This window comes from Gastrolobium bilobum, unplaced genomic scaffold (genome assembly GCF_033153095.1).
Source record: "Gastrolobium bilobum isolate Gb01-03AN ecotype WA unplaced genomic scaffold, APGP_CSIRO_Gbil_v1 utg31888, whole genome shotgun sequence".
NCBI classification, from domain to species: Eukaryota; Viridiplantae; Streptophyta; class Magnoliopsida; order Fabales; family Fabaceae; genus Gastrolobium; species Gastrolobium bilobum.
Window position 1 is genome coordinate 13996 of NW_026898389.1, and position 21676 is coordinate 35671.

Below are 21676 nucleotides of genomic sequence, written 5' to 3' on the forward strand. Positions count from 1 at the left end.
TTTTTGTACATAAGGAGTGCTGGAAAGTCCAAAACAACTAACAACTATGCTTACTTCCTAATGATATGCAAGTAGCATTGGAAAACATGTAACAAATTTCAGTAGAGGGCTCCCGATAAGTAGTGTACTCATGTTCTTTCAAAGCACATTGCGCCAAAAGGTGAGCTGCGCCTGCAGCGTTTCTATCTCTAGGGACATGGCTTATGCGGATGGACCAATCTCTCTTCATCCATCTTCTTATGTGTTCTGCAACTCGGGAATCTCTAGAATATGTAGCTGAGTTGCCAATTATAGCCAAAGCTCTTGTCAAGTAACCCTCTAAGACAATCTGCGTTGCTCCTATAGGGGAAGCAGTCTCCAGGACTTTCATAATGCCCCATAATTCTGCATCTAATGGTTTACAACAGCCAAGATATGCTGAGAAACCTGTAATCCACTCCCCTTTTTCATTCCAAAGAATGCCACCACATGCAGCATGCCATGATATACCATTCAAGGCTCCATCATAGCTTAATCCAACCAGGCTCCAATTGGCAATCCAGTAATAGAAAAGGACAACAGGTGGACGACCTTAGTTCTCTCATGTTAGTTATGGTATATGTTGAGATATAGTCCCACATTGGTTGTATGTGCAACTAATGTGGAGTTTATAAGGCCTTGAGCACTCCCACCCTTTGAGCTAGATTTTGGGGTGGTGACCTCAAGGTTCTTAACATGGTATCAGAGTCTCGCCGTCCCCCACTTTCTCTTGTGGAGTTTCTTAGCACAGGTAGGCTGGGACTGTTGCATTGTCCACTCTTCAAGCCCAATGGGCTCTTGTGTGAGGGGGCGTGTTGAGAAATAGTCCCACATCATGTATATCTCTTTGTACTTCCTTTATTTTCAGTTATATAATAGACTATCCGTTGTGTAGTCAAGACACACGGATTACTCACAACCTCTCGGGTCATGATATTTAACATGGTATCCAGAGCCTAACGAGAGGAATTTTAATCTACGTCTGTCCGGTGGACCTACTGTTCATCGAGTAAAATTTTTCTTTTCGGAAGCTGTCACACCGACAGTATTCCGGCCACCGTCAGCCACCGTCCTCTGTCACCGGAAAATTTCTTCGGCAACCGTTTTTGTCAAGGCATACGTTAACAGACTCAAAAGGAGCCGAACTACGCAAAGCCAAAGGACCCACCGTCATAGGTGGCCCCACGCTCTCTGACGCGCCACTTTCTTCTCTGCGCATGGCCAACACGCACCACCTTCCTCCGGCGCGTGCGGTGTTTTCTGGCGGCCGTTCGCCGTCGATCAAGGACAGACTTGGTCGCCCAACTGTTCTCTTTCCAGATTAGCCTTCACCTCGTTCAACCGACTTCATTTGGATCCAGTTCACAGTTCGTGTCCCTTGATCGTGTTGCCTTTGTTCGTGTGCTGCTGTTTGAAGCCAGCAACAATCGTTCGTTCCTGTTCTCGGGCGAAGCGGTTCTCATTTGCTGCCATATCCAGGAGCTTGCTTGCAGTGTAGATCAACCGCTCCACATTGGTTTTGCTGCTACTATTTCAGATTTGATCATTCACCACAGTCACAACATTAGATACAGTCACTTTTTCAGTACCTATGTGCTTTTGATCCCAGTGTTCGATCTTGCTACTGTGTAACATTGAGGTTCCTTGTGACTTTGGTTCTTTATTTTACTGGTACTGTATTCTATTTTTGGACCATGGATGATTCTAGCTCATTTCCTCAATATGTTTCTCGGTCCACTATCCCTGGTTCCACGGCTACTGTTGCACATATAAGTAATACCTTTACTGGTTTCACTCAAAATTCATCCTTTGGTCATTGGGTTCTTGATTCCGGTGCCTCTGATCATATTTCTGGTAATAAGTCTTTGTTCTCTTCTCTTTCTACCTCTGGTTATTTGCCTGTTGTTACTATGGCTAATGGTTCACAAATTCAGTCTAGTGGAATTGGAACAATACATCTTTTTCCTTCTCATACTATTGATAACGTGCTTTATGTCCCCGGTTCACCCTTTAATCTCCTTTCCATTAGCCGTTTAATACATTCTCTTGATTATCTCATCTCTTTTACCAAAAATCCTGTTGTTTTACAGGACCGGAGTTCGAGGAGGACAATTGGCGGTGGATTTGAGTCAAATGGCCTTTACATGCTCTCCAACTCTTCTCATGCTCATTCGGTATTAGATTCTCCACTCACTGTTCACGCTCAGTTGGGTCATCCTAGTCTTACAAAGCTCCAAAAGATGGTGTCGCGTCTATCCAAACTGACCACTTTGCAATGTGAATCATGTCAATTCGGGAAACATACTCGTAGTTCTTTTCCTGATAAAGCCAGTCGTCATGCCTCATCTCCTTTTAGTTTGGTTCACTCTGATGTTTAGGGACCTAGTCGTACTGAGTCAACTCGGGGCTATAGATATTTTGTCACATTTATTGATGATTATTCTCGGAACACCTGGTTATTTTGACTGAAAAATCGCTCTGAGCTATTCTCAATATTTCAGAAGTTCTATCAAGAAATTCTTACTCAATTTGGTATTCCTATCTACACTCTCTGTAGTGATAATGCTCGTGAGTATCTGTCTCAGCCATTTCAATCATTCATGGCCTCTCATGGCATTCTTCACCTCACGTCGTGTGCCCACACCCCTCAACAAAATGGGGTTGCTAGCTTTTGGTGTGGTGACCTCAAGGTTCTTAACATGGTATCAGAGCCTCGTCGTCCCCCACTTTCTCTTGTGGGGTTTCTTAGCACAGGTAGGCTGGGCCTGTTGCATTGTCCACTCTTCAAGCCCAATGGGCTCTTGTGTGAGGGGGCGTGTTGAGATATAGTCCCACATTGGTTGTATGTGCAACTAATGTGGAGTTTATAAGGCCTTGAACACTCTCACCCTTTGAGCTAGCTTTTGGGGTGGTGCATCCCAAGGTTCTTTACAGTATATTTAAAATTTTTAGTTTGACTATTTTATTATGGGGAATATATTTACAATGGGTGGAATCCACTAAGGAAAAAGAGAAAAGAAAAAAAAAGTGAGTTCCACTAATTTTGTGTGTGGACATGAGACAAAATTGTCTTATGCAATATGAAAAATATATTTTTCTTTTATTATTGGCTTTATATTATGGGAAGTGTTACTCTTCAGCTGCAGAAAAGAGAAGTTATCTGATGTAGTCATATGCTTTCCAGAATACGAAACCGTATCTTAAAAAACATGTGTCAGCTGGAGATAACTTCTCTCCAACAACAACATGAGATTAATAGAACCTTTATATTAATAAGGGAGATGATTTTATGTTGTTGGAGAAAATCATCTTATATTATCCCCACATCAATTTTTTTTAAGCTTTTTCTTTTTAAAGGATGGTGGACCCGTTATGTGAATGTGTCTATGGTAGGAAACTAAAAATTTCCCGCAAGCCGATTTCACCTATTAATAACGGTCACTAATAGAAAAAAATAATTTTTCTACAACATTAGAAAATATTTTCCCATAACTTTATACATCGGTAAAACCTTCCGTCTATTAAAATAAGGGACGTGTTACTTCCTGTAAACATGTTACGTTTAGGTCTCTATAATAAAGATGCAAATTTACTAACAAATAGAAAAGCTACCCATCATAGGTTAATTTTGGGTGAAATTATATTTATTTTTTTCTCTCGATAATTCATTCTTTTTTTACCAAAATTATAAGTCTTATTGGGCTTTTATTGTTTTAAATTTTAAATTTCTGGGAAAAAGGAAATTGAGTATAGTTTTATTTTCTAATTGTTAATACACCTGAATAAACAAAATACAAGTTGATGAACACAAGTAACATAGGGATAAATTTTGCTTAGCGAAATCAAATTCAACACGCTAAACTAAGTCAAATTAAACTAAAAAAAAAAAAAAATTGAAAAAGAAAAAGAAAAGAAGCAATTATAATTTATTTTCAAAAACAAATAAACAAAGAAATTACAAAAAGTTCATATCCTCAATAAGCTATTCATTTAAAATGTATCTTGTTGTTTACCGGGAAAAAAAAAGTATCTTGGTAAGTAATTGATTACAATAGTGCAGCAATGCAATACTTTGATCAAAGACCAATAAATAAATTATTAGAACAAAGGTTGGTGTGTGCTAAATTTTAAGACTCCAGTCCTCAATTGTGCAAAGCACAATCTCTTGCTGATTTCATTTACCCATTGAGTTGATATGAAAAATGTTTTGGTTTAAACCCTAAATATTATATTCCAACATCAAATGTTTTTCATTTTTTTTTCTAACTTCTTAAAAATTTGATTTCAATCTTTTCATATTTAATATCATCAAAGTATGATGTTACTTTTGAAATTGGAATTGGAACAAGCAAGTTTTCCCCAGCAGCATTACGAAGAGAGATGGAAAGGACTCCACCCAACAAGTTTGCTGATTGAAGCTATTGCAGTTTCAAATTCATTCGAGTTTGCATTATTAGAAAGGGCCAAGACAAGGCTAACTCATAAAACTATAAAAATGTGACTTCTAAAGTTTGGATATTGAGCTTAACCTCATTTTAAGAAAAAATTTTGCATCAAATATCATTTTTTTTCTCGTTGTAATCCAGTTTTGCAAAGGTTCAATAGTAAATATACTATTTAATAAGTATTAATTTAGTTCCTATCCTTCTCAAGGTTATTTAAGATCTCTCTGTTGCTTTAAGAGCTAGTAAAATGGGTCAGCATCTCAATTATAGAAGTTAGGCAAAGACTTTCTGAATGATCAACAAAAATATTTCAAGTGAAACATCTTATAAATAATAGATACAAGTCTCAAGTTTGACGCTAAATCAAGATAAACATATCCAGTTTGAGTTCCTCTTTTCCTTCGCTAACAATCGTTAGTCTCTATATTTATCCTTTACGTCACGTTATGTTTACTACACAACTGAAACTATAATGACAAATTCCATATTCTCTATTATACCTTTTCTTTGTGCATCAAATTTTGTGCAAGTCAACAACATATTTACTTGCTCATTTGCATTGTAAACTTAATCTAAATTTTAACAGTGAACACACTGGTCAGATTTTATTTGCCTTTTTTTAAAAAAAAATCTCAAACCTTCTATAGTGCTTTTTTTTTTATATTCAAAAAGACCTTAAAAACTATAAAGAAATAAATGAAAAAGGAAAGGAAAAGAATGAAACAAAGAAAATCAAAGTATTCCTTTGCAAGCCTGTACTTATTTGTACACAACACAGGTGCAGCTACATGCATCTCTTGCTAAGTTGCTATAAATTAACACAAGATAACCCCCTCCCTCTTCCAAACTCCAAATACACTTGAACAGCCGCTGAACACTAATAGTGTGGCACTGCCTCATGTATATATACCTCATTCTTCAATCTTTGTTCATGTTTCCCAAGCAGACATACTTGATCTGGAAAAGTAATAAGGATGAACTTCAACAATGTCACACATTGTATTGCGGAATTTATCAAAAAGAAATGACAAATTGACTGAATATGTATTCAATGTAGAGGTTCACTTATTTGAACCATGGAGTATTAGAACTTCAAGAGAGAAGCCATATCCGTGTTTATCATAATACTGAAACCTCTGAACAGTACTATTAGGAAAATAAAACTAAAATTTAGCATCTGAAACTTCATTCTTAGAAATTTTCTAAACATATATAATAGTATTCAGCTGATAATATGTGATAAATGTCACCATGTATTTCTATAGAGTATAGAATACATAGTTGTCCTCTTTTGCTTGCACTGAACAAAGCAAGGTAAGGAATCTTTCTAGTTATCCACCAATACTACATATGAAATAGTTGAATGACCTTATCGCGCTGGCTTCATTTGGTAAAACATCTCAGAGGACACTAATATCATTTCATTTACCAAGTATCAACCCATTTCCATTGACCCAAAACATTGAAAACATCTTACAATGGCATCAACAATTCAACACATCCCCCTAGCTAATTGTCCACCACACTCAAAATCCTTCATAAATATACCCTCTCTCTTCTTGCCTCTTTCAACCACAACTAAAATGAGTTTTACAAACTTCAAAGGACAAAAATGAGTTCAATGAACGATTATGGACTATGAAGCTGTTTTGTTTCTAAGGTAAAGGGAAAAATTACAGAACAGAAAGCTTTAAATTTGTACTTACCTCTAAATATTCATCCATCCCATATTTGGAGCCTTCTCTTCCGAGGCCAGACTGTTTAAAACCACCAAATGGAGCCACCTACATCAACGCATATGTGTAGTTAAATCCATCAAGAAACATATCTCATTGCCACTTAATTTCACATTTAATAAGGAATGAGATGCACCTCGGTTGAAATTACTCCTTCATTAACACCCACAAGTCCATATTCAAGAGCCTCAGCAACACGCCATGATCGTTGGATACTGTTTGTAAATACGTATGAACCCAATCCTTCATATGCACAGTTAAGGTTTCATGTTCAAAAAATTCGACAATGTTGAATCAAGAATAACCAGATATGGAAGCACTTAAGAGCATAAAATAGCAGTATAGGAGGAGAGAAAAAAAACTTCATTCAAGACTGTAGGAAGAAGAACCAAATTAGTAAATAAATCTGCAAGAACTACCTGCGTTAGTGTCATTAGCAATTCTGATAGCATCCTCTTCAGTTTTGAACCTCAAAAGGGGTGCCACAGGTCCAAATGCTTCCTCTCTGGTGTAAGACAAATCATATAGGTGAATTATAAGAAACAAGGTCCACCAAAAATTAAAAACAAATTTCCATCATATAAATGTAAGGCAAGGCAAATTTCAATTCAACCATATCATGATTTCTGCAAATATAGAATATAGACAGTGTGCATTGTAAGAACCTGCACTGTTAAATTAGGAATTTAAATAATTTAATTATGAAATAAGGAAATCATTTCATAATTAACTTTGGATAAATATAGAAAGATTAGAATAATTATCGAGAAGGTCAAATAATGATTAAATCGCTTTTTTGATGAAAAATGTGAATACCGATTCTGCTTCACGGTATAAATGTGTACTGGCGAAGTATTCCGAAAAATTATAATAAAAATATAAATATTCCTAGAAAAATATCTAGATCTAGGACATCAAGTTTGGAGTAAAGATAATCAGCGGTGATGTCCGAACTAATACCGGCTATGTATAAACGCGTACCGGTAAAGTGTTGCAAAAAATTATAAGAAAAATATGTTAATTCCTAGAAAAATATCTAGGTTCAGAATATTAAGTTTAGTGGAAAAATGATTAGCGAAACTATTAGAACTAATACTATTGATTAGTGGGGACACTAATATAAATAGTCACTTACACTCAACCCTAGGTCAGTTTTCCTGATCCCAAGGTTGATTCCATGGCTGCCACCTTCTTCTTCCATGAGAGCTTGAGCCTTGTGCATGGAACTTGATCAAAAACCCACCTTTCTTCCTATTTCTCCACTTCTATACCATTGAACCACCATTAAACCTTGTAAAACTTGAGTCTTGTGAGGTAAAGGCTAGGTCTTGAGGGTTTTTAGTTTCTGCATTCAATGGGTAAAGGCTGACTTTGGTTGTTCTTAGTGTGTGAGCCTTGGAGACTCTCTAGAAAGCTCCAAGAACCAACCTTTAAGAGAAAAGAACCTACCTTGGAGTGAAATTTTCGTGCACCACCAAGTCAGTGGGTTGGAGCACCTCCAAAGTCCTCAATGCTTCACCATTTTTCTGATTTCCAATGTCCCTAGGTAACTACAAGTCATTTCCTTTGTAGTTTCTTGAAAATGAGTTAGTTTGTGAAGTTAAGTATGGAAATATTAATGATGCATGTAAAATATGGTACCATGATGTCTAAAAATGTAAGTTGAACTGTTGTTTTGATAAAAATCGGACCTTGGACCCTTGGAAGCCATGAAACCCGCGGATTATGTAGAAAATTCTGCAGTTCTCGTGTTCTGTCCGCGTGGTAATCGATTACCCTGTTCTTGGTAATCGATTACCATGTGGAGTAATCCATTACCCTGTTATTGGTAACCAATTACCGTGTTGAGTAATCAATTACCCCCCTGTATGGTAATCGATTACCCCCTGTCAGAATGATCAGAAACCAATTCTGATGCGGTGGGAAAGTCCCTATTTGGGAATGATACCCTAGGGAATCAGTATTACTGCTGAGAAATATTAATGCCAATAACAGTGAGGGTTAATATGCGATAATTATGATTTAGAAGGATGTAAACGAAAAGAAAACATTGCTCAATGGATATGAAATTTGGGAATTTTGAATATTAATTATGTTTTCATACAAAACAGATTGCAATTGTCAGATTGTGTGACTATTGGTGTGTCTGTGTATACCGAGCCATTGGATAGGGATTTTGGCAATACAAGTAAGCTTTTGTGTCCTCGGTTTTATCCGTTGCTTGTTCTACCCATAGTTGTCAATAGCGGTGAGTAGCGGCGCTAAACCGCTACAGTAGCGGGTAGCGGCGGCCGGCCGCCACAACCTGTGACGCGACGCGACGCTGGCCGGTAGAGGAGGTGGCGGCGTAGCGTAGCAGTTCTCACAGCCGAAGAAGATGAACGCTACAGGACGCTACGAGAAGGAGAAGACCTATTTTTTTTAATTTGATGCTTCAAATAAAACGGTGTCATTTTCCTTTGCATTGGGGGGTATTTTTGTCAAGAGAAAAAGTTTATTATTAAGTTATACATAAAGGACCCATTACCACCACATAACACGCGGGAAAGAAGAAAAAAAACGTGGCAGGGTGGCACCAAAGGAGAACAATGGAGTTGCAGTAGCAGCCAAGGTGTTTTTTTTTTTTTTTCGTTCCTTCCTTCTTCCACTCTTCTCCGGCAAGAGAGCTTCTATTTTCCGGTAAGTTCTCAACATTTTGTGGCTTCTTTGTTCCTTCCTCCTTCCTCCTTCCTCCTTCCACTCTTCACTCTTCATTCTTTCTTTTATCTTCACTACCCATTCTTCTTCTTTGATGGAGGCTTCTTCTTTCTTTTTCTTTTTTACTTATTTTTTGCTTATTTTTTTTTGGGTACTTCTGGTTTTATTTTTTACTTATTCTTTCTTGTATTTTTTTTTTTGGTAAACTTTCTTGTATTTTCGGTAAGGTGCCACTTATGATTTTATTTATTTTGCTTATTTTTTTTTTGGGTAGGCTACTGCAGTTTTTTTTTAATATATGATGCAGATTTTTTTTATTTTTGTATATATAAATACTGGGTATATAAAACCAGAACATATTTATATGCAGTTTTTTTATTTTTGTATATATAAATACGTTGCAGTTTTTTTTTTTTAATTTTTGGTAAACAATACGTTGCAGTTTTTAATATATATGCATTACTCATATTTATATACCCAGTATTTAACTGGTAAGCGTTACAGTTTTTAATATATATGCATCACTCAAGTTAACAAATACGTTGCAGTTTTTTTATTTTTGTATATATAAATACGTTGCAGTTTTTTTTTTAATTTTTGGTAAGCAATACGTTGCAGTTCCAGCTCACAAAGCATTCTAAAGGCTGATGTTAATATTCACATTTACAACAACAACAAAAAATTAATATGCCACGGTCCCTTCCTTCCCTTTTACGTGTTGTGCAGCTGATTAAATGCCTATGCCACTCTCCCTTACTTGTAGGTTGTGCAATGCCCACATACAAACAGCCACACAATATAATATGCAGTAAGTACACAAAACAATATGCATGACAATGACATCTATAACTAGAGCATGGGTGGACTAATAGTTGAGCATTTATATTAGTTAAGACTGTTCTGTTAATACTTCACCGTAGCGGCAATACCGCTACCCGCTATACCGCTATACCATTTTTGGGGTCGGCCGCTACCGGCCGCTAACTGCTATTGACAACTATGGTTCTACCATACCTCATGGAGGAATGGTTTATATGCATGATGTGTTTTTCTGAAATAATATCTGTTTATATGATGAATATTGAATATGCTGTTGAGCTGGATTTTACTATAGTGCAATTGCCATATGCATATGTATGTGGGGTATTCCACAAGAGACGGTAATTCCTTAGCATGTCGGGCCACATGCAAGAAGGTAACTCCGTGTGTGAGGTACAAGGTGGACTCCTTGTACTGTGGGTTGTAGACGTATATAATCCCTACCTTTTATTCTCTGACCAGTAGGATGCATACACACATGACATGGACATATGCTGCATTGCACAGATTTTGATATTATACTATTGTTACCATTTTAGAACTTATATTGCACATGTAAGTGAGCTTGGGGTGGAGAGATCCTTGAGGACCCCTTGCCTTACTGAGATTTCTCGTTTGAGATCTCACCCCATGTGGGGCACATTTTCAAGTACATGTACTTCTGGGGTTAAGACCTCTGACGGCAGGAGGCCGGAGTTGAGTTGAGATGATGGATGCACCTCGCCCTATTATCATGATTTATGTCTTGGTGTAATGTTTTATGGCCATTGTATTTGGATACATGACTTGCTGATTATGTTGCTTTATTTGCTGATTATGTTTTATACCCCTCTGATTCTCTTGCAAGACCTTCTTTTCTTTAATTTTTCAACATGATCATTATTAGAAAATCTAACTGACAATTTATGTAATATGGATCTGACTACCACTAGTGCCAATACATCTATTCTGATAATCTAATTCACATGGGCATCAACTTAGATACGAGAAAGGATGGGAAACAACATCCCTAAGTATGGGCACATTCAAAATCATTCATTGGATTTTCAATAACAATCATGGTAATATTATTGATGAATATCTAAGAAGGTGTTTTAAGTTTAAATTCATTAATATAATGTATATGGGCACCAAATATCTAATGTGTAGCATCAAATTCCAACTAAGAAGGCCAGATACTATAATGCATACAAGCTGTGAGGCATGGTTGTTAACATCAGTTAATCTACAAATTCATTAACATATGTCAAAGTTGCTGGCCAAAACTCAAAAGTCTAATGTGAGCCACAAGTCAGAAACACTAGATAACATCTTAAAAGGTTTACCTTGATATGAGCATCTCACTGTCAACATCACTGATGACCGTTGGTTCATAGAAAGAAAATCCAAGGCTGTGTCTTTTACCCCCAAGAATTACTTTTGCCCCCTTCAGATAAAACGGAATTGACTCATCAGAACTATTACCATTTGTTATTCGATATACTTATTTATCTCGCTATATTTTCCAAAGAGCAAAGTGAAGGGAAAAATGTACACTTGAACAAAACAAAATACCTTTTAAATTAAGTTTTTTCTGTTCAAGTATAAATCATAGGTAAATAAGGACGGCAAAAGAAAAAAGGAAAAAAAAATTGTAAAGAACCAATTCAACCCAAAAGCTTAAGCTGTTGGGTGAGATTACATTAATGATTTTATATATCTCAACACACCCCCTTACACGAGAGCCCATTGGGCTTGAAGGGTGGACAATGCACAGGCCCACCTACCTGTGCGAAGAAAGAAATTCCACTAGAAAGAAAGTGGGGGGCGGTGAGGATCGAACCCGGTACACCGAGACTCTGATACCATATAAAGAATCAATTCAACCCAAAAGCTTAAGCTGTTGGGTGAGGTTACATTAATGATTTTATATATCTCAACAAAAATAAAATAACAGATTAGGGACAATCATTAAAAAAGACCTTGATATAAACGGATTTTCTAAAAATTTGGTTTTTGATAAAGCACAATGGCATTGTTTGATCAATGTAGCTACCCCACCTATTGGTATAAGGCTTGGGTGTTCTTCAAGTATTCACCATAGTAGCAAAAGAGCATCAGAAAAATGCCAAAGAGACCTAAAAATTCCCTATGCAGATAACATCCCACTCCGGTCATTATCCTAAGGTTAACTCCGGGGAAAAAGCATTTTATATGGATATGAAAATTGCATTATTAATAAACATTAGTAGTCCCCATGGGGATCTCAGATAGCAAAATACGGTTGATGGTTGACAGAAAAATAATTGGTTTATCCAACTCTCTTATCTTCATTATGCAGAATTCAAGAGTTCGAATAGGATGTCATAGAAATTTGACGGGGGAATGAAGTGGAGAATCAGACTGCAGAAATAGCAAAGCAAAGATGACAAACCTTTGATGTAGCATCATGAACTAAGGACTCAACCTGTAAGGCAAAATCACAAAACAAAATAGAAGTTCGCATGAGTTAGAGGAGATACCCTGCAACAATGCATATAGAAATTGAAATACCAAGAGAAGCACAAACCTTTTTCACTGCAGCATCATTGATCAGAGGGCCCTGTTCAGAGATGGATATAAAATTGAGTTACAGCATGCTCTCAGAAAGCTTAAACAGTAGTGACGTTCAAAATATATTTCTCCAGGAATATTGTAAAGGAATTATCATATATCCAAAAGTACTTTAAAGTGTAATTTAGAGAAGATTACCCATTAAGTGGGAACAACGGCAAGGCAGCGCAGGCAATTTCCATAGACAGTTGATTCGAAAGAAAAACAAAAAAAAATATCAAAAATAAATCAATAACTACCTGAACAACACCTTCACTAAAACCATCCCCAACTTTCATATTCTGAACAGCATCAAGCAAAGCATTTGCAAATTTCTCATATATACCTTCACGGAGAAACTTGGTTAAATAAAGAAGAGCAATGTGTCTTAAACAATGTATCTAAATGCACACGTACATATTGGTGTAAGTTAGAAACAGCTAAATAATCAATAGGAGTACATTAACACTACTAATTGGAACAAAATCTCATTTGAGAATGTCAGTGCAGTTTCCCTTTATTCTTTATATCCTGTTCTCTAATTTTCATTTCTGAAATTTTTATTTTTTAAAACAATAACAAATTCCAAGTCATATTTATGAGATCAAAACTAAATAAGAAACTACTTACTGCAATCACAACCAATAAGCTTTATGATAAGGGTAATATGAGGTTACAAAATGCTATTGAGAATCTGGCAAAGACTTCACATATTGATGATATCAGTAATACATGGCAATTTACATGAACCAGCTAGTATGTGTGACACATTCCCGCGACTTATACTAGTTAGGAGAAGGAACTGAGAGCAAAAAGATCAAAACCGACAAAGAATTAATTATTAAATCTCTTACGAGTATTGATAAATTGGGAATCATACATGTTATAATCAAATGAAGATTTAAGATGTTGCAAATCAGATAAATGCATTATAACTGTAAAAAGTTTACTATCATTTTCATCTAACCTTCTTGCACAAGAATTCTATTTGCACAAACACATGTTTGTCCACTATTGCGAAACTTTGCTGCAATCTGCAATCAGATGAATGAAATGTTACGATTACTAATATCACCAAAACAGAAGGGTGGGCAGATCACAGCATGCCCCCTCTACTTTCAATTTTAGCAATTAACCCAAAATTTGAAGCTACTATTTAGTTTTTATCATTTTATGTGGCTTTGTTGGCTGTTACCACCCCATGCTCAAATTCCCCACTCACAGATCTATCCATTGATTCCTCAGCAAAATAATTCATGCATACAAACCAAAATCTCCAAAATCAGCCATCCCCCATGAACCCATAATCTCCAAAATCAGCCATCCCCCATGAACCCATAATCTCCAAAATTGCTGAAATTAAACTGGAGAGGCTGACACCCAAAGTTGAGGGAGTTCAGTGCATTTGATCAGAGAGAAAGCACGTTATTTTAGTCTTAAGGCATATATTAAAATTTGAAAGATATGTGATCAATTAAGATGATTCAGGGAACAAATATACAAGGGTTACGGTTTCAAAACAAAGAAACATCATATTTGCAAATATGCAAGGATAAGACTGCTGACAACGTTTGCCGTCACCTCTACCCTCATTAGTTGGGGTTTAATGGGGAGTGGTTTCTAGGGAACAAATCTACAAGTTGGAAAAAAAAATCACAAAAGGCTGCCAAAAGATTGTTCAATAAAATAACATCACCTCAGCAGGATAGATAAGAATATGAAGCTAAAGAAATATTCATATACCAAAACTTCAGCAGTTAACAGTTATACAAAGAAAAATCTAACTGAAGGTAAAAAGTGATGTCTAAAAGATCACAGATCGAATTTGACAAGGTAAGGTATGTATTTAAGAATTGGGCCAAGTGACCCACTTATTCTAAGAAATAGGAAAGCAAGGATCACTTGTTCTAGCCTCGTAAAGAATTCAATTCTAACAGAAGCATAAACAAAATCATGCCCTTAAAAGAAATAATGCATGATATATGGTGACTTAAAATACAATTAGCTACTTTGTGCCCCAAAAGTTATCAGCAGCTGAGATTGAATTAAACACTAGCATGCGAGGAACCACTGAACTATAACATCCACTCCTAAAATTGCAACTGCCTAGCCCAGCAAGCCCCAGCCACCAACCTAAAACCAATAGTCATATTGGTGATACGTGCAGTCAAGGTTCCTCCACGAAAGATGGAGTTGTTATGTTGAATTTAGGGCTTTGCTTTTGACCCATGTACACAGGGCCAACCACCAAGCTACATTTTTCCTGTGCAAATTAAGTTCCACATAGCCAAAGAAACCCCATATTTTTTGCTCAATCTAACAGAAATTGTCTAGGGCCAACCCTCAACACCAACACATAGACATAAATTTCCATTTTTGGTAGGTTTGCCACAGACACTTCCATTGTTTTCTAAATCTGCAATCTCTCAGTCCTTGCATATACTTGCAGAGGAAAAAGATTCAAGCAGACATCTCTTTTCCAGAATAATGATTTCCATACTACCCTCACCCTTTATCCAAGAAATTACAACAATGCATTAATCAATTTCAGTTCAAAGGTTTTCATGTAATTATTTTGAGGCCACAAAGTGAGAACACAAAAAATTCCAACTACTGTTAAGTCATATTCAAAAGGTCTCATGCACTGTATATGTTAAGTTGTTACCAGCTCAGACATAACATATCCACACAAATAACAACTTAAACAAAACATCATTACAACCAACATAATCGTAATCCTTTCTAACTTACTGTTCCTTTAATTGCAACATCCAGGTCAGCATCATCAAAAACTATGCAAGGTGCATTGCCACCAAGTTCCAGAGATACCTAGAAGTTCAAAAAACATATACATAAGGACAAAAAATCTATTTGAATATAATGATGTCTAGATCCTGTATTTGAAAAAATTCATGACAACACCAAAGCGTACTTTTTTAACTGTCTCAGCTGAACCTGCCATCAATTTCTTTCCAACAGCTGTCGAGCCTGTGAATGTGATCTTCCGTACCTAAATAATGTTGATAATTTCTTTCTCAAATGTTCAACCATATTCACAAGGTAATTGCTTCATAAAATCACACGGTGACAAAACCTGTGGACTTGCAAGTAAAGCATCCCCAATATCAGGAGCGTTTCCCATAACCACATTGACAACACCCTATGACATTGTATAACACAACCATTAGAACCATAAAACACAGGCAGGAAGGGATCAAAAAACAGGAAGCTTGATTTATGGGGGAAAGAAGGAAAGAAGAAACAGAAAGAGAAAAGGTCTGCAAACATGTAGCAACATAAGAGGTAGGTAAACCAAAGACTTTATCCTTGAATTTGCCGTAAGATTTACACAATCTAGTGGAAGAAACAAATGATGACTAAGGCCATCCAATGGAACCGACTTAGAATTTTTCTTCGGGAAACCTACTTCAGATGTAAAATATGTATGATCCACAAACGTGAAATACATACTGTAAAGAACGTATAAACCATTAAAAAGGCTCTCACCCAACAGCTTAAGCTTTTGGGTTGAATTGGTTCTTTACGTGGTCAGAGACTCGTTGTAATTATTGTCAGCAACTTGGTCATTTTGAGGAGCGTTGGTACACGAAGTATCCTCCCTGCCCCTATTTAATAATTATGTCTTGTGGAGTTTCTTAGCACATGTAGGTGGGTCTGTGTATTATTCACCCTTCAAGCCCAGTGGGCTCTCGTGTGAGGGATGTGTTAGAGAAGTATAAACCATTAATGTAGCCTTACCTAACAGCTTAAGCTTTTGGGTTGAATTGGTTCTTTATATGGTATCAGAGCCTCTGTGTCACGGGTTCGATCTTCACCACCCCCCATTTAATTAATAATTAATTATTTCTTGTAGAATTTCTTAGCACAGATAGGTGGGCCTGTGCATTATCCACCCTTCAAGCCCAGTAGGCTCTTGTGTGAGGGGTCGTGTTAGAGAATAGTATAAACCATTAAAAAGGCCATCACCTAACAACTTAAAGATTTTGAGTTGAATTGGTTCTTTACATAGTATCAGAACCTCAGTATCACGGGTTCAATCCTCACCGTCCCCATTTAATTAATAACTAATTATGTCTTGTGGAGTTTCTTAGCACAGGTAGGTGAGCCTGTGCATTATCTACCCTTCAAGCCCAATGGGCTCTCGTGTGAGGAAGTATGTTAGAGAAATATAAAACCATTAATGTAGTCTCACCTAACAGCTTAAGCTTTTGGGTTGAATTGGTTTTTTACACATACTAAAACAATAAACTACAAAGATTAATGTATTTGAAAAGGGTCAAAAATATTATGGTCGAGTTAAGTATTAAAGTAAGTAATAAGACAAGCAGGGAAACTTCAATAAAAGCACATACTAAATAGAGTTTTGACATAACGACATGGTATATTACATACCAAAATATCATAATGAACTTTCTATAAACATCACAAGGAAGCTCGAGATGTACAATTGTCATGCCTCTGTGGCAATTTTCAATAAATTCAAATACTAAATTACCAAAGCCAATATGCAATGAACTTCCATAACACCCATAAAAGTAGGTACAAGAAACTACCGCTGGTATTCCAGCTTGAATAGAGAGTTCCGCTGCAGCTAGCGCAGTGAGAGGAGTAAGTTCAGATGGCTTTACGACCACTGTACAGCCACATGCAAGGGCAGGGCCAACCTAATTAAAAGAAAACACCACTCTCAAAATGATTGTTATTCACTTACTTCAAAAAACATTTAAAAGTGAAAATGGGTAAAATCTGGACAGTAAATATTTAAAACTGAACATACCTTCCGGGTAATCATAGCGAGGGGAAAATTCCAAGGTGTAATTGCACCTACAACACCTACAGGCTGCAAATCCCAAAAAAGAGGTAAATAAGAGTCATGTATTTAAGTATTATGTTATCAAACACAAATTGAATATTAAAAAATAGTAAAATCTTAATCTAGAACTTTCAATATAAGAGGCAATTGAAAATCATCCTTTCATGCAGCATTCACATAGACTAAGTTATTGGAAGTCAGTACAAATTCCTGAAGACATAAATATAAGACACCAAATAAATTTTGAAGTACCTGTTTTAAAACAAATAAACGCCGATCAGATAGAGGTGCAGGAATTATATCCCCATATATACGTTTTGCCTCCTCAGATGCAAACTCAATAAAGCCAGCCCCATAGTTTACCTGCAAAACAGTCACTTTCAAAACATGTTGCAAAAATAACGAAATTCACCTTGGGAAAATACATAATTAGGAAAAGAAACAATAATTGGCAGAGTATACTATAACAAAATTTCATCCATTGTGTACCTCACCCATAGACTCTTTAAGAGGCTTTCCTTGCTCCAAGGTCATAAGCTGTGCTAGCTCTTCTTTATGTGCCATTAGCAAATCATACCTTAAAGCAATTGAGGAGAAAATTAACAGAATGTAACTACTATCAGGAAAAAATCACTATTCAAGGAACTTTTGTCATGATAAGGTCAATATGTCAAGGACGTATACAAATGCAGACTACATCAAAGTCAAGAACTACTCTAATTTGAACCAATGCAGTGCATTGCAACAACCAGATCTGCAGGCAGAATATATTCATAGTTTGCCAGCGAAATTTATCAACACAGATGTTGTAAAATATCCTCTAGGATATTCTAAACTATTTTAAGATATAATCTTAATATTATACGATATCTTCTAGATATTCTAACACATTTAATACAGTACTAGAAAATTGCAGATTAAAAATTCATCATGGACAGTTAAAGACAAATAATCACCAATGCAAAATGCAAGTATGATTGCATAACAATGCACTAATGGAGCAACTCATGAAGATAAGAAACAAATTATTTAGCAGGGCGAAGACAATTAAATAATAAATATATATTAATTTCTGCATTACTACACTGGCTACTGATGTCAAACAAGATTAAGAGCAATCAAAAAGTTAAATGATATATAATCATAAACGCATTCATTAACAATGATGGTACGAATTGGGGACAAACAAAAAGCATAATTATTCTAAAACATTACTAAGATTTAAAAAATTTAATAAAAATAAAAAAAATTAAAAACATTTATTTCTTCTTAACATATTAAACTCAGAATACCAACCCTAAATGACCCCAAAGCCTAAAACAAATACAAGTCAGCAGATAAGTCCAATATTTCCATCAAAGTAGGTGGTTCATGAAATCAGCAGAGAACAATACCATTTCCTCAGAAATTTGCTCCTCTCAGCAGCAGTGAATTTGCTCCATGCTACATAAAGAGGAGGAAATCTTAGTTATTGAAATATTGTGAATAATCCAATAATACCAATAACATAATTTTTTAGTTAATTCATTATTTGCATTATCAAGTAACAAGGATTCATACAAACATAAATCAAGGACCAATACAACATCAATACAGCAAAGGGAAATTGGGAGTGGAAGGGTTATGATTAATATGATAGAACCAAATCAGCTAGGGTTATAATCACCATTGACTATAACATTGAAATATATAAATCGCTCACTTGATGCTAGTCACTCTAAAAAATAATTATTCAAATATATAGGGGTTTCATTTCTGCAAATATTAACTAAAACTCTGTCCACATTCCCTTGCAAAGTTGTTCTTCTTTTAAAGCATAGTGCATCTAACATCTACCCTCAGTTTCAATTGGAACCCACCCCATTTTGGTTTAACGAAACTTAAGATTTCGACCTGCAGCAAGAGATGTTACTCTTTATAGGTCTGCAAGCTCATAAGAGAAAACAAAAGAATGACCATGCACCTTAGGTAATCCAATTTTTACACCGAAGTTGTTATTGTCATTCAAAATAACAATCTCAGGCACATATATCTTGTGCAAATTTGACCCAGATGTAATAAAAGAAACATCAGTACCTAAGCTATTTGATAACTACACACTTAAGTATCTTACATAAAGACATCTATACTCAGTCATTTATGATAGTATATCTTAATCCTCTCCAATATTTCTGTTTCTAGTCTGAAATAAAGGATATAGCATCAAACTGTGAAGTTTCATACATTTAAATGCATCATAGGCTGAGGAAATTGCATCGTTGGTCTCTCTTCCACCCATGCATGCAACATCTGCCACAGATTCACCAGTTGCTGGATTATAAACCTGTAACAGCATTGAATATATAAGATTCTAACACTAGCGCTTTCAAAACAATAGAACTTATAGTGATAAAACAGGGAGAAATACAAACTGCAGCTACAGACTGTGACCATCTGTAGTATCAATTGACAACGAAGCAGCAAGAACATGCTGGCCCCTCTTCCTTTATACTTTGGCAAAAAGATTGCAAGAAGAAAAGGGGAGAGAGAGAGAGAGAGAGAGAGAGAGAGAAATAACAGCAGGTATGCCATACCTTTATGGTTTTCCCATCATAAGCATCTCTCCATTTTCCTCCAATAAGGCCCTGAGTCTTCAACAGTCCAGAACTACTAAGCTGGGAGGCAACACTCCGTGCATCCATGCTTATCTGCCATTCAAACAAACCCCTAATAAATGACAAGAATATTGCAACAAATTATAAGAATAAACACTGCTTTTGGTCCTTCAAAGATACAATACAAGTGTCATCAATTTGGTCCTCTAATGATAAATACATCAAAATGATCATTTCAATGTCAATTTTTGACATAAAATTGGTTTACTCTAAGAATAATAATCAGAAAAATCAGCATAGTCCATTTCGAAGTTTTTCATCCTTCAGACAAATGGGTTTACATTTTTAACCAGGAATCCGCTGGAGTACAACATTGATTGAGAAAAGATAAAATACAAGTGACATCAATATGGTCCTCTACTCTAATCAGCGGCGGACCCACGACTGGGCACATGTCCGCACTTGCGGACATGAAAACTTTGATTTTTTTTTTTTTTTCTTCTTCTTTGTTGGAGGTCCTTATTTATTTTTTTGGTTCGATATTTATATTAGTCATTGTTAATTTTGCAATGCAGATGTTAAATACCTTTTTTGTGTTGAGATTAAATGTCAATAATTCTTATGGCAGATTACTATTTTTCATGTAGTAACTGAAGAGATAGGATGACTTGATTTTTTGAATTTGCACAGTTCAATCACTCAACTCAATAATAATTGGACATAGCTTCACTAGTAACCTTTAATTTATGGGAAAAGTGTTTGTTCTTTTGAATGACATAACTTGTGCCATTTCACTCTCATAAAAAGGTGAAACCCACACCTTTATTTTTTTTTATCCACTCTCTCCCCCACGATCTATCTCTTTCTCTCACTTAAAATGACACAATTTTGCATCCTTTAAAATGACACATTTTTCTCTTAATTTATACATCATCTTTTACTAGTTTATGTTTTTATCAGTCTAGAATTGTTATTCACCTTATATGTTTTTCCTACATTAATAAGTCAACTCTTCCATATAAAAGTTATATCAACAAAATTTTCGGGGGCGCTGCCCCGAACCCCGCCACTAAATGTGCGCACATGAATTCTTTTTTCTGGGTCCGCCAGTGATTCTAATAATAAATACATCAAAATGATCATTTCAATATCAATTTTGACATCAAAATGGTTTACTCTCATAATAATAATCTGAAATATCAGCATAGTCCAGTTCAAGTTTTTCATCCTTAAGACAAAGGGGTTTACATTTTTTTAATCAGGAACCCATAAACAACATTGAGAAAAGAAGCAAGTGTACATGTACAATATTAAACAGGAAGCAGTTAAAAACACATAAACAAAACAAAAAATTCATGTGGGTCGGTGAGAATAGGCGAAAAGATTGTGACTTTGCAATCAATTTCAAATCTCTGCAACCATAATAAAGCACCCCATTTGAGACACACACAGAGGCAAATGGGTATGTCAGAATACTCTGCATGCATATAATGAAAAGTGAAAACAATAAAAAGGGGCTTGCCTTTCGAGTGAGGGGAGGAATCGAGTGCTGCATCTGCATCTGCAACTTATTGGAGAGGATATGGGAAGGGCGAGAGAGAAGCTTCAAGGATCGCAGTGCCATAGTGCCAAGGTTCATTGCTGCCAACGATGTCGCCATTGGTTTGATCTCAACAAGTGAAGTGTTTCAAGAGCACTTGACTTGCTTAATGAGATATATATAGTATACTAGTATAGTTTCACACTGTAATCAATAAAATGATGATATATGGATCAATGACAAACATCAATTTATATGAGTAAGTTTATATTTTAATATTATTTGGTATGATCTGTAATCATTCCTAAAATTTGATTGAATTATAAAATAAAATTTTGCAACATATTTATCACTTTGTTTGTTTGTTTGTTTATATATTTATTTATTTTATCACATGCAGGGTCTAAATGTGAGGGGCTTAG

General features: G+C 35.8%; 1 protein-coding gene across 1 annotated transcript; it reads right to left on the reverse strand.

Annotated features, from left to right (window-relative positions):
* Positions 1-5139: 5139 nt before the first annotated feature.
* LOC133315663 (succinate-semialdehyde dehydrogenase, mitochondrial) lies at positions 5140-21382 on the reverse strand. Its single transcript, XM_061517329.1, has 20 exons — positions 21237-21382; positions 19694-19807; positions 19344-19443; positions 18515-18563; positions 17610-17697; positions 17373-17483; positions 17085-17147; positions 16861-16971; positions 15381-15446; positions 15219-15296; positions 15038-15115; positions 13254-13320; positions 12547-12632; positions 12264-12296; positions 12129-12161; positions 11041-11141; positions 6619-6704; positions 6336-6442; positions 6170-6247; positions 5140-5420 (listed from the first exon to the last, which is right to left on the reverse strand). The coding sequence occupies exons 1-20, from the start codon at positions 21372-21374 to the stop codon at positions 5382-5384; spliced, it is 1626 nt and encodes a 541-aa protein (XP_061373313.1). The 5' UTR covers positions 21375-21382; the 3' UTR covers positions 5140-5381.
* Between the last annotated feature and the right edge of the window lie 294 nt (positions 21383-21676).